The sequence below is a fragment of the Salvelinus namaycush genome, chromosome 1 (assembly GCF_016432855.1).
Source record: "Salvelinus namaycush isolate Seneca chromosome 1, SaNama_1.0, whole genome shotgun sequence".
In the NCBI taxonomy this organism is placed as follows: Eukaryota; Metazoa; Chordata; class Actinopteri; order Salmoniformes; family Salmonidae; genus Salvelinus; species Salvelinus namaycush.
Window position 1 is genome coordinate 7,260,998 of NC_052307.1, and position 12,134 is coordinate 7,273,131.

Consider the following 12,134-nt stretch of genomic DNA (forward strand, 5'->3'; position numbering starts at 1 on the left):
TGCTTTTCAAGCCAATATGAAAATGTGTGAGGAACATTGTTGCCCCAGAGGTCACTGTGTATAATGTCACATAGGTGTTATGACTTTAATCTAAATGTACATCTGACCCACATGGTTTCCATCCCAGTGTAAGTGACATTCATCATCGTCATCACCATCATCATCACTGTCTCCCACCGACCTTTCTCGTCCACTCTCTCCTCCACCCACCACCCACCACCAACCATCATCATCACTGTCTCCCACTGACCTGAGTTCTCGTCCACCCACCACCAACCATCATCATCACTGTCTCCCACTGACCTGAGTTCTCGTCCACCCACCACCAACCATCATCATCACTGTCTCCCACTGACCTGAGTTCTCCTCCACCCACCACCAACCATCATCATCACTGTCTCCCACTGACCTGAGTTCTCCTCCACCCACCACCAACCATCATCATCACTGTCTCCCACTGACCTGAGTTCTCCTCCACCCACCACCCACCATCATCATCACTGTCTCCCACTGACCTGAGTTCTCCTCCACCCACCACCCACCATCATCATCATCATCACTGTCTCCCACTGACCTGAGTTCTCGTCCACCCACCATCAACCATCATCATCATTGTCTCCCACCGACCTTTCTCATCCACTCTCTCCTCCACGTTCTCGTCCACTCTCTCCTCCACCCACCATCAACCATCATCATCACTGTCTCCCACTGACCTGAGTTCTCGTCCACTCTCTCCTCCACCGTATGGTCCTTCTGGTGAACCCATTCACTGTTGCACTTGAAGTAAATCTGAGTGGCGGGCGTGGCCTTGCAATAGAGATTGACTGGTTTGTTCTTGACGATGTACGCCTCCTCGGGCTCCATCAGGAAGTGGGGGAGAGGCTCCGGGGGGTCCGAGGGAAAGGTCTCGGGCAGCTCTCCCAACCCCAGAAAGTCATCCTCATCTCTCACTGCAGAGAGAGAAAGGGGGGGAGAGAGAGAGAGAGAGAGAGAGAGAGAGAGAGAGAGAGAAGGGATTAAGCCTTATACTCAATATCAGCATTATGATAAATATGTTAGACAATTTCTCTGCAAATACCTATCAACCATGTTTGTCCTCAATACTGACCACCACACAAAAACTTCCCCAAATCCTATTAAATTAACAACAATTGTATCTTCTGCACATTTTATTGAGAAATAGTAATTGTAACGGAAAAGCTTCCTTTCATGATCAGCTGTGACATTTTCGCTGATGAAGGTTCTAGAAGGTTCTACAAAAGATTCAGCAGAGATACTAGTGGCTTTGTCTCCAGTGATTATGGTAATGTTAGGGCTAGTGTTATTATTTGGGAAGTGTGTTTCCATAGCTAGGCCTGACACAGGACTTGTGAGAATCAACAATAACAGTGGAATAACAGCGGTTGTCAAACTAGGGGTCGCAACCCCATGTGTGGCCGCCTGATATGAAAATGGGGTCGTGGGAGAATTTCCAAAATCCCGAAGAAAAAAAATAGATACAAACAAAAATATATTACATTCTAATATCGTCTTTGTATCTCAAAATCATTGAAATGTGGTTTTAACTTTAAAACTCTAAATGAAAATGATTCAAATCTAAAAGATCTAATTCAACCAGAGAGCGCCCTTAGATCATGGGAAAAGGCCGCCCTTGACCGTTGCACTTGAATCATTCCCATGGTGAATGGCTAGGCCTGCTATGAATCCACACAATCTTATATTTGACAATCTTCTATTTCACACCGAGGCTTGGTGGTTATCGAGGGGGAGTGTTGGAAAGATGTTTTTCATTGACAGAGAAACTGCTGTCATTCACAATGAATGTAAAAAAAAAAAAAAAAAAAAAATTGTTGACTTTCCATGTAATGAAAAGAAAATGTGACATATTTGGGAAACTGAATGAACTGAATGCAAGAATGCAGATGAGTGACTTAATCAGTGGATTCAGAGGAAAGAATTCTTATTGGAGAGAGTGTTTCAGAAGCGAACCCTTCCCTCGGCTGTGCATGTTTCTAACAGAAAACAGCATCCGTAAATGTCTGTCACGTGTGATGACTGCTCACCTCCAACGCTTGGAAGAGCACTTTGGTACCTACTTCCCAATCCATTTGACTGTGATCCTGTCTCAGTTGACATGCAGGTAAGCAGTGGTGGAAAAAGTACTCAAATGTCATACTTGAGTAAAAGCACCTTAATAGAAAATGACTAAAGTAAAAGTGAAAGTCACCCAGTAAAATACTACTTTAGTAAAAGTCTAAAAGTATTCGGTTTCAAATATACTTAAGTATCAAAAGTAAATGTAATTGCTAAAATAAACTTAAGTATATTTAAAATTCCTTATATTAAGCAAATCATTTACAAATGACACATTTGTGTTTAGTAAGTCCGCCAGATCAGAGGCAGCAGAGATGACCAGGGATGTACTCTTGGTAAGTGTCCTATCCTGTAGTACCGGCAGTAGTTTTGGGGAAATATATGGAGTAAAAAGTGTATAATTTTCTTTAGGAATGTAGTGAAGTAAAAGTAAAAGTTGTCAAAAATATAAATAGTTAAGTAAAGTACACATACCCCCCCAAAATTACTTAAGTAGTACTTTAAAGTATTTTTACTTAAGTACTTTACACTACTGCCGGTAAGTGAAAATAAACACCTGATTGAAGGTGTTGAAGGCAAAAGCTCAGGTTGCCCAGCCCGGCGGAGATACAATCTTCGGCAAAATCATTCGCAAGGAGATTCCTGCAAAAATATTATTTGAAGATGAGCTCGGGCAGACAACGCATTCACGGGTCACTGAGGAGTTTTGGTTCCTCACTCAAAGGGAACACACTGCCGTCTCCCTCTGAGCATTTAAACTCATGGTACCCTTCGCCAGCTCATATCTGTGTGAAGCTGAATTCAGTGCTCTCATTACAACCAAATATTGATCCAGGTTGGATGTGACAGCAGAGACTAGGTGCGCACTGTGGACCACGCCCCCCTGACTTTGAGAAACTCCGACACGACATGCATCCAGCACACCCATCTCATTAGTGGTGGTGAGATAAGAGACATTATGTCAGACACATTTACAATTGACTGTCATAGCCCCACATTAAAAGTACAGTATGTGATGGTGAGTTGAGAAGACAATCAGAAATACTGTTAGAATGTTTATCAAATGACTGCCATAGCCCCAAATAAAAAAGTTAACATTGGCTGTTAATTACATATTTTTTTTCACATGGTTGGGGTCTCGAGCATTTTACAAAATGGGGTCATGGGCCCAAAAAGTTTGGGAGCCCCTGTGTTAAACCATGTTCATAGTTAGCCATTGTTATGTAAATATCTCCCGAAAAGTTCCAATGGACTCAAGACAGAGCAGGTCAACCAAGGCCATGCCCCAGTGAGTCACTGGACCTTGACCATGGTGGAGGAAAAGCTTTTTGGTAAAACTCCAGGGACAATCGCCAATGAAAATGATCCTTAAGTGTTCTCTAAACTCATTCTAAACGCCTCTAATATCTCTGAAATCTTTCCCTCCATTTTCAACAAAACGCCCACCGCTGGCTCCCCCAATCAGCATAGGTCACAGAGTGGGTTGTTACAAGAGTCAGTGATTCACCAAAGCTCTGAAGAATTCCAGGCGACGTACATACATGAGTGTTCTGACAACAAATCTGCGTCCCAAATAGCAGTCTATTCACCATTCCCTCTACAGTGCACTACTTTTGGGCTCTCTGGTCAAAAGTAGTGCACTATATAGGGAATAGGGTGCCATTTGGGACTTAAACCCTTGATGTATATACTCTTAGCTGTGCTTATGCTCTAGCCTGTAATTTCCTTGTGCTTCGTCATCGGGCCAGGTCTCATTAGGCTCCACTATAGCTCCCTCTTCTCACCTGGAGTCTGTCATCCAGTTTGTCAACCAGTCTGTCAACTAGGCTTCTAACTCACCGAGACATTTAGCCGTCGTATGGAGCTCTGGCACTCAGGATCTCATTTCTCAACACTAAAGCTCCAGCTTCAAGTCCTTATCCTTCTTTGAATGCTGGGCACCCAATGCGTTCAGGGCGTTTAGTATGCACGTAAAAAAAAACAAGCCGGTTAAGAAAAACGACTTCTGCTCGAATAAATAAGAAAAATATGAAAAGGTTTGGCGTTGGTTTTATTTGATTTGAAACATAATGAAGTTATTTTTGTAACACATTTTCTTCCGTTTTTCTCTCTCACTTTGGCTAATTCCCGCTCTCTTTTAAACCCATTCTCACCCCTCATCTGTCATTCCCTGAGCGGGATGGGTCCATTGCTCAAAAGCGACAGGCCTAAATTATTGATTGGCACATGAAACTGGATCGTGAGAGGGGGACGGCTCATTCGTCAGACGTGGCAGCTTTATCACTCTGTGTAATTCACCCCTGTCCTGCTCTCCTCCTATCCTCCATCCCTCCTTCCCATAGTCCTCCCCAAGCCAAGTGCCTCTGACAGGGCTGCCAGTCTAGGCTGACTGGGTGACTTACTGAGCAGTACAGGCAGTCAAAGGACACACACACACACATACAGAATGTCCTAAAGATGTGATCATCAATAGAGTTCCTGGAGGCAGACAGATTGCAGAAAACAGAGAAGAGCAGAGAACAGGGAGGGCCCCTAAAGGCATGGTAGTAAACAGAGAACAGGGAGGGCCCCTAAAGGCATGGTAGTAAACAGAGAACAGGGAGGGCCCCTAAAGGCATGGTAGTAAATAGAGAACAGGGAGGGCCCCTAAAGGCATGGTAGTAAACAGAGAACAGGGAGGGCCCCTAAAGGCATGGTAGTAAATAGAGAACAGGGAGGGCCCCTAAAGGCATGGTAGTAAACAGAGAACAGGGAGGGCCCCTAAAGGCATGGTAGTAAACAGAGAACAGGGAGGGCCCCTAAAGGCATGGTAGTAAACAGAGAACAGGAAGGGCCCCTAAAGGCATGGTAGTAAACAGAGAACAGGGAGGGCCCCTAAAGGCATGGTAGTAAACAGAGAACAGGGAGGGCCCCTAAAGGCATGGTAGTAAACAGAGAACAGGGAGGGCCCCTAAAGGCATGGTAGTAAACAGAGAACAGGGAGGGCCCCTAAAGACATGGTAGTAAATAGAGAACAGGGAGGGCCCCTAAAGGCATGGTAGTAAACAGAGAACAGGAAGGGCCCCTAAAGGCATGGTAGTAAACAGAGAACAGGGAGGGTCTCTAAAGGCATGGTAGTAAATAGAGAACAGGGAGGGCCCCTAAAGGCATGGTAGTAAACAGAGAACAGGGAGGCCCCTAAAGGCATGGTAGTAAATAGAGAACAGGGAGGGCCCCTAAAGGCATGGTAGTAAATAGAGAACAGGGAGGCCCCTAAAGGCATGGTAGTAAACAGAGAACAGGGAGGCCCCTAAAGGCATGGTAGTAAACAGAGAACAGGGAGGGCCTCTAAAGGCATGGTAGTAAATAGAGAACAGGGAGGGCCCCTAAAGGCATGGTAGTAAATAGAGAACAGGGAGGGCCCCTAAAGGCATGGTAGTAAACAGAGAACAGGGAGGGCCCCTAAAGGCATGGTAGTAAACAGAGAACAGGGAGGGCCCCTAAAGGCATGGTAGTAAACAGAGAACAGGGAGGGCCCCTAAAGGCATGGTAGTAAACAGAGAACAGGGAGGGCCCCTAAAGGCATGGTAGTAAACAGAGAACAGGGAGGGCCCCTAAAGGCATGGTAGTAAACAGAGAACAGGGAGGGCCCCTAAAGGCATGGTAGTAAATAGAGAACAGGGAGGGCCCCTAAAGGCATGGTAGTAAACAGAGAACAGGGAGGGCCCCTAAAGGCATGGTAGTAAACAGAGAACAGGGAGGGACCCTAAAGGCATGGTAGTAAATAGAGAACAGGGAGGGCCCCTAAAGGCATGGTAGTAAACAGAGAACAGGGAGGGCCCCTAAAGGCATGGTAGTAAACAGAGAACAGGGAGGGCCCCTAAAGGCATGGTAGTAAATAGAGAACAGGGAGGGCCCCTAAAGGCATGGTAGTAAACAGAGAACAGGGAGGGCCCCTAAAGGCATGGTAGTAAACAGAGAACAGGGAGGGACCCTAAAGGCATGGTAGTAAATAGAGAACAGGGAGGGCCCCTAAAGGCATGGTAGTAAACAGTCCATAACTCCTCTCTACCACTGTGCCATCATCCCATCACAGCAATAGTAGCATTAAGTAGAGCTATACTACAGTCCCTGTGACCACTTCAATAACATATATGATCTTCCTATATGAACTTCAAGCTGGGGCCACCCATACAAAAATATTCAGTATAAACACATGATTGAATGTCACTTTGGATAAAAACGTCTACTAAATGGGATATATTTGATATACAGTGCATATATTTTTTATAATTTTTTTGCAAAAACAAAGTGTAATTTCTAAGGATTATAGACATCAGTAGTTTAGTTATTACATTGGTCAACTACCTGGTAAATACATTGATATTAATACTTTTGGTATTTCTTCTGGGATGAGGTGCTTTCAGTATATGCAGTAGTTGATTCATGAATATGGTTAGTATTACTGAATAGGACAATGTATGAATAAGGAAGTGGTATAGAGCATTATGGGTAATATAGTACATCATGCTACAGACAACATGGTTACATAGGACTGTAAGCTAAAGGATTGCCATTTGTTCCATTCAGCACTCTATGGTTTGCGTCCCAAATCGCACCCTATTCCCTATATAGTGCACTACTTTTGAGCCGAGCCCTATGACATTTGGGACGCAAGCTAAACCTCTCACATCTACCCACACCTCTCCATCAGATTTGTGACACGACAGCAACAACACTTGACTCCTGGCACAGGAATCTCGAGTTCGCGACATAATGCTTCCCCAGAAATCTCATCTCTTCACCCTTTATCTGGAGGGGGTGAAGGGGTTGAGGGGTTTGGAGTGAAGGGGCCCCTTCTTGTGGAACACTCCCTTGATGACATATCTGGGCAGTAGTCGTGGCAGCCGTGAGGTAATGCTATCCTTATCATATCCACAGGATCAGCTGCGGCTGCAGAGCAGAACCCTGACTCTGTCCATATGAACCCTGACCCTGTCCGTCTGTCTATCTGTGCCAGAGACTCCCACCTACCCCCAGTTATATCCCCCTCCGGGCCCAACTACCCCCACCATCCCTAAGAAAATAAAACCAGGGTGATCGCTATCTCAAACAGACTCGCATATCTTTCTCATACAATTGCACAGACATACATTTACACAGCTACATAAATCCTATGCAAGCCAACAAAGGTAAGATTTAAGACCCCCAAGTGGCGCAGAGGTCTAAGGGACTGCATCTCAGTGCAAGAGGCCTCACTACAATCCCTGGTTCAACTCCAGTCTGTATCACAGTCCCATAGGGCGGCGCACAATTGGCCCAGAGTTGTCCAGGTTTGGCCGGGGTAGGCCATCATTGTAAATAAGAATTTGTTCTTAACTGACTTGCCTAATTAAATAAAAAGTGACTAGGTAACAGGATAGATGATAAATAGTAGCAGCAGCATATGTGATTAGTCTAAAGAGGGTCAATGCAGATAGTCCGGGTATCGATTGGTTAACTATTTAACTACTTAGGGCCTTCCTCTGACACCGCCTGGTATAGAAAGAAATCATGGATGGCAGGGAGCTTGGCCCCAGTGATGTACTGGGCCGTAGGCACTACCCTCTGTAGCGCCTTGCGGTCGGATGCCAAGCAGTTGCCATACCAAGCGGTGATGCAGCCAGTCAAGATGCTCTCAATGATGTAGAACCTTTTGAGGATCTGAGGACCCATGCTGAATATGTTAAGCCTCCTGAGGGGGAAGAGGCGTTGCCGTGCCTTCTTCACGACTATGTTGGTAATTCATGATAATTCCTTAGTGATGTGGATACTGAGGAACTTGAAGCTCTCGACCCGCTCCACTACAGACCATCGATGAGGATGGAGGCGTGCTCAGCCCTCCGTTTCCTGTAGTAAACGATCAGCTCATTTGTCTTGCTGACGTTGAGGGAGAAATTGTTGTCCTGGCAGCTCATCGTCATCGTCAGGCCAACCACCGACGTGTCACAAGAAAACTCAATGATGGTGTTGGAATCATGTATGGCCACACAGTCGTGGGTGTACAGGGAGTACAGAAGGGGTCTACCGCTAAGGGGCCCCTGTGTTGAGGGTCAGTGTGGCAGATGTGTTGTTGCCTACCCTCACCACCTGGGGGCGGCCCGTCAGGAAGTCCAGGATCCAGTTTCAGAGGGAGGAGTTCAGTTCCAGTGTCCTAAATTTAATGATGAGCTTTGAGGGCACTATGGTGTTGAACGCTGAGCTGTAGTCAATTAAACACATTCTCACATAGGTGTTCCTCTTATCCAGGTGGGAGAGAGCAGTGTGGAGTGCAATAGAGATTGCGTCATCTGTTGATCTGTTGGGGCGGAATGCAAATTGGAGTGGGTCCAGGGTGTCTGGGATGATGGTGTTGATGTGACCCATGACCAGCCTTTCAAAGCATTTTATGGCTACAGATGTGAGTGCTACGGGGCAAAAGTAATTTAGACAGGTTACCTTTGCTTTCTTGGGCACAGGGACTATGGTGGTCTGCTTGAAACATGTAGGTATAAAGACTAGGTCAGTTAGAGGTTGAACATATCAGTGAAGACACTAGCCAGCTGGTCAGCGCATGTTCTGAGTAAGCGTCCTGGTAAGCTGCCCTGCGGCCTTGTGAATATTAACTTGTTTGACAGTCTTACTCACATTGGCTAGGGAGAGCGAGATCGCACAGCCGTCCGGACCAGCTGGTGCTCTCATGCATGGTTCAGTGTTGCTTGCCTCGAAGTGAGCATAGATGGAATATAGCTCGTCTGGTAGGATCGCATCACTGGGCAGACCGCGGCTGGGTTTCATGATGCATGATAGTTTTCAAGCCCTGCCACATCCGACGAGCGTCAGAGCCGGTATAGAAGGATTCAATCTTAGTCCTGTATTGATGTTTTGACTGTTGGAGGGCTCTTCAACTGATGCGGTAAACTCAATGCTATCGGATGAATCCCGGAACATATTCCAGTCTGTGATAGCAAAATAGTCCTGTACCTTAGCATCGTACCACTTCCGTATTGAGCATGTAAATAGACAGAGCTCTTCCAGTTAGTTCTCGAGTGATTGTACGTTCACCAATAAAACAGAGGGTAGAGGTGGTTTATTTACTCGCCGTCGTAGTCTCGTGAGGGAGCCCGCTCGTTTGCCTCTCTTGAGCCATCTCTTCCTCTTTCGAGTCCCGGGGATTAGGGCCTGGTCCGGAATGAGCAGTAAATCCACATCTGCCAACTCGTCTGATGTCCAGAAAATGTTTTCGGTCATAGGAAACGATGGCGGAGATATTATGTACAATAAAAAGTGAAGATCAGAGTAAAAAAACAGAAACAAACAGAATTGGTCAGGAGCAGGTAAAAAGGCAGCTATCCACTGCAGCGCCATCTGGGAGCTTTGGTGGCTTTAATGTGTGATGTCGTGCTTTGGCAGGAGGGCACTCGTACACTCACACTCTAGCCTGTTTATGTGCAGACCGGCGTTTAACCTTCCTTTTGGTTCTTACCTTCAGAGTTCCCTTCAACCTGTTCTCTGTCCTCACAGTGGCACTGATCTTTCTGTCCACACAATGTACCACACGGGACCGCCACTGAGAGCACTGCTGCTGTTGTTGTTGTGCTCTCTCCCGAAAAACTCTGCAAACGCCCTACTTCACAAGTTTGTTTTATCTAAGAATTTGTTGGACACTTCCAAACAGAGAGAAGAAAGCAGAAAGGGATATACGAGGTAAAAAATGATGCAGCCGAAAAATCAAGAAGATAACTGACGTTACAAGAGCATTAGAATGTCTTAGAAGCACGAGATACACCTCTTTGCATTAGTGCGGTGGGTTGTAAAAAAAAAACGGGCCAACTATTATTGATTCTGATAATGACCGTTCCTGGGGAAAGCAGGGTTAGAGCGGGGTCAGTAGTCCTCACAGGGCCTCAGGGACCCTCAGCAACATTCATGTCCAGTAGGGAAAGAGAGGAGGGCCTCTCTATGCTAGGACACTTTTAAACACACCCAGCCTGAGACACCAGCATCCTGATGGTTTTCCCCAAATCCTGGTTGGAGGATTTACGGGATCAGGAGCGAATAAGCAGGAAATCCTGGAATCCTCCAACCAGGATTCCGGGAAACCCAGGGAATTTATTGAAAGTTCCCGGAATTGTGCAACCCTAGTTAGGGTGGTAGTATATCAGAAGTCATGGAGGGAGTTATACAGTGCCTCCTTGGCCCGTTTGTAACGCATTCATGTGCGCACACACACATGCACGCTCGACACACACACACACACACACACACACACACACACACACACACACACACACACACGCACACGCACACGCACACGCACACGCACAACCATGCACACGCCTATACACACGGGCTGCACTTTGATGTAATCTGAGGATCTTATCAGTCGTTTATCTAGAGCATCGTCTTCCCCCATCCCCGTACCCGCATTCTCTCACACACACACACACACACACACACACACACACACACACACACACACACACACACACACACACACACACACACACACACACACACACACACACACACACACACACACACACACACACACACGCACACGCGCACACGCACACGCACAAGCACACACACCACCATCCAAATTCATTTACAGAATATTGGGAGTCAAATTCAGTCCATTTTGAATTCATTAATACATTCCTTTGAGAGTTCTTTGACAGTCTGCAGAGGCTCCGAGGCTTTGACAGTCTGCACAGAGGCTGCGAGACTTTGACAGTCTGCACAGAGGCTCCCGAGACTTTGACAGTCTGCACAGAGGCGCCGAGACTTTGACAGTCTGCACAGAGGCTCTGAGACTTTGGCAGTCTGCACAGAGGCTCCGAGACTTTGACAGTCTACACAGAGGCTCCGAGACTTTGACAGTCTGCACAGAGGCTCTGAGACTTTGACGGTCTGCACAGAGGCTCCGAGACTTTGACAGTCTGCACAGAGGCTCCGAGACTTTGACAGTCTGCACAGAGGCTCCGAGACTTTGACAGTCTGCACAGAGGCTCCGAGACTTTGACAGTCTGCACAGAGGCTCCGAGACTTTGACAGTCTGCACAGAGGCTCCGAGACTTTGACAGTCTGCACAGAGGCTACGAGACTTTGACAGTCTGCACAGAGGCTCCGAGACTTTGACAGTCTGCACAGAGGCTCCGAGACTTTGACAGTCTGCACAGAGGCTCCGAGACTTTGACAGTCTGCACAGAGGCTACGAAACTTTGACAGTCTGCACAGAGGCTACGAAACTTTGACAGTCTGCACAGAGGCTCCGAGACTTTGACAGTCTGCACAGAGGCTCCGAGACTTTGAGAGTCTGCACAGAGGCTACGAGACTTTGACAGTCTGCACAGAGGCTACGAGACTTTGACAGTCTGCACAGAGTCTCCCGAGACTTTGACAGTCTGCACAGAGGCTACGAGACTTTGACAGTCTGCACAGGGGCTCTGAGACTTTGACAGTCTGCACAGAGGCTACGAGACTTTGACAGTCTGCACAGAGGCTACAAGACTTTGACAGTCTGCACAGAGGCTACGAGACTTTGACAGTCTGCACAGAGGCTACGAGACTTTGACAGTCTGCACAGAGGCTACGGATCTTTACATGTGCTAATAGCTCTTTGTCTATTGTACTCATATCACACACAGTGAAGACACTATACAGATCATTCCTGTCTTCAGTTGCTATGACACACAGCTGTTTAGGGGGCAGGCAAATAATGTCTGAGCTATAATTCAACACTGTTCAGATCTGTAACGATGTGCGTTGAGAGTCAGGAAGCAAGTTCAGGGAGTGAGTGTTTTAATAAATAAACAAAACATAACACAAAATAAGAGACACAAACAACGCACAGACATGACACAAGAACAGAAACAAGGGGAGTGACAGATATAGGGAAGATAATCAAGGAGGTGATGGGAGTCCAGGTGAGTGTCATGAGGCGCAGGTGCGCGAAACGATGGTGACATGTGTGCGGGATAATCAGCAGCCTGACGACCTAGAGGCCGGAGAGGGCGTAAACGTGACAAGATCCTTATTGT

At 46.6% G+C, this 12,134-nt stretch overlaps 1 protein-coding gene across 2 annotated transcripts in view; it reads right to left on the reverse strand.

Annotated features, from left to right (window-relative positions):
- Positions 1 to 12,134, reverse strand: part of si:ch73-72b7.1 (netrin receptor UNC5C) — a 292,685-nt gene that overhangs the window by 140,871 nt on the left and 139,680 nt on the right. For both annotated transcript variants that reach the window (XM_038988248.1, XM_038987844.1), the window contains exon 2: positions 714 to 950. In XM_038988248.1, the coding sequence (XP_038844176.1) occupies positions 714 to 950 (237 nt within the window). The remainder of the gene's footprint in view (positions 1 to 713; positions 951 to 12,134) is intronic.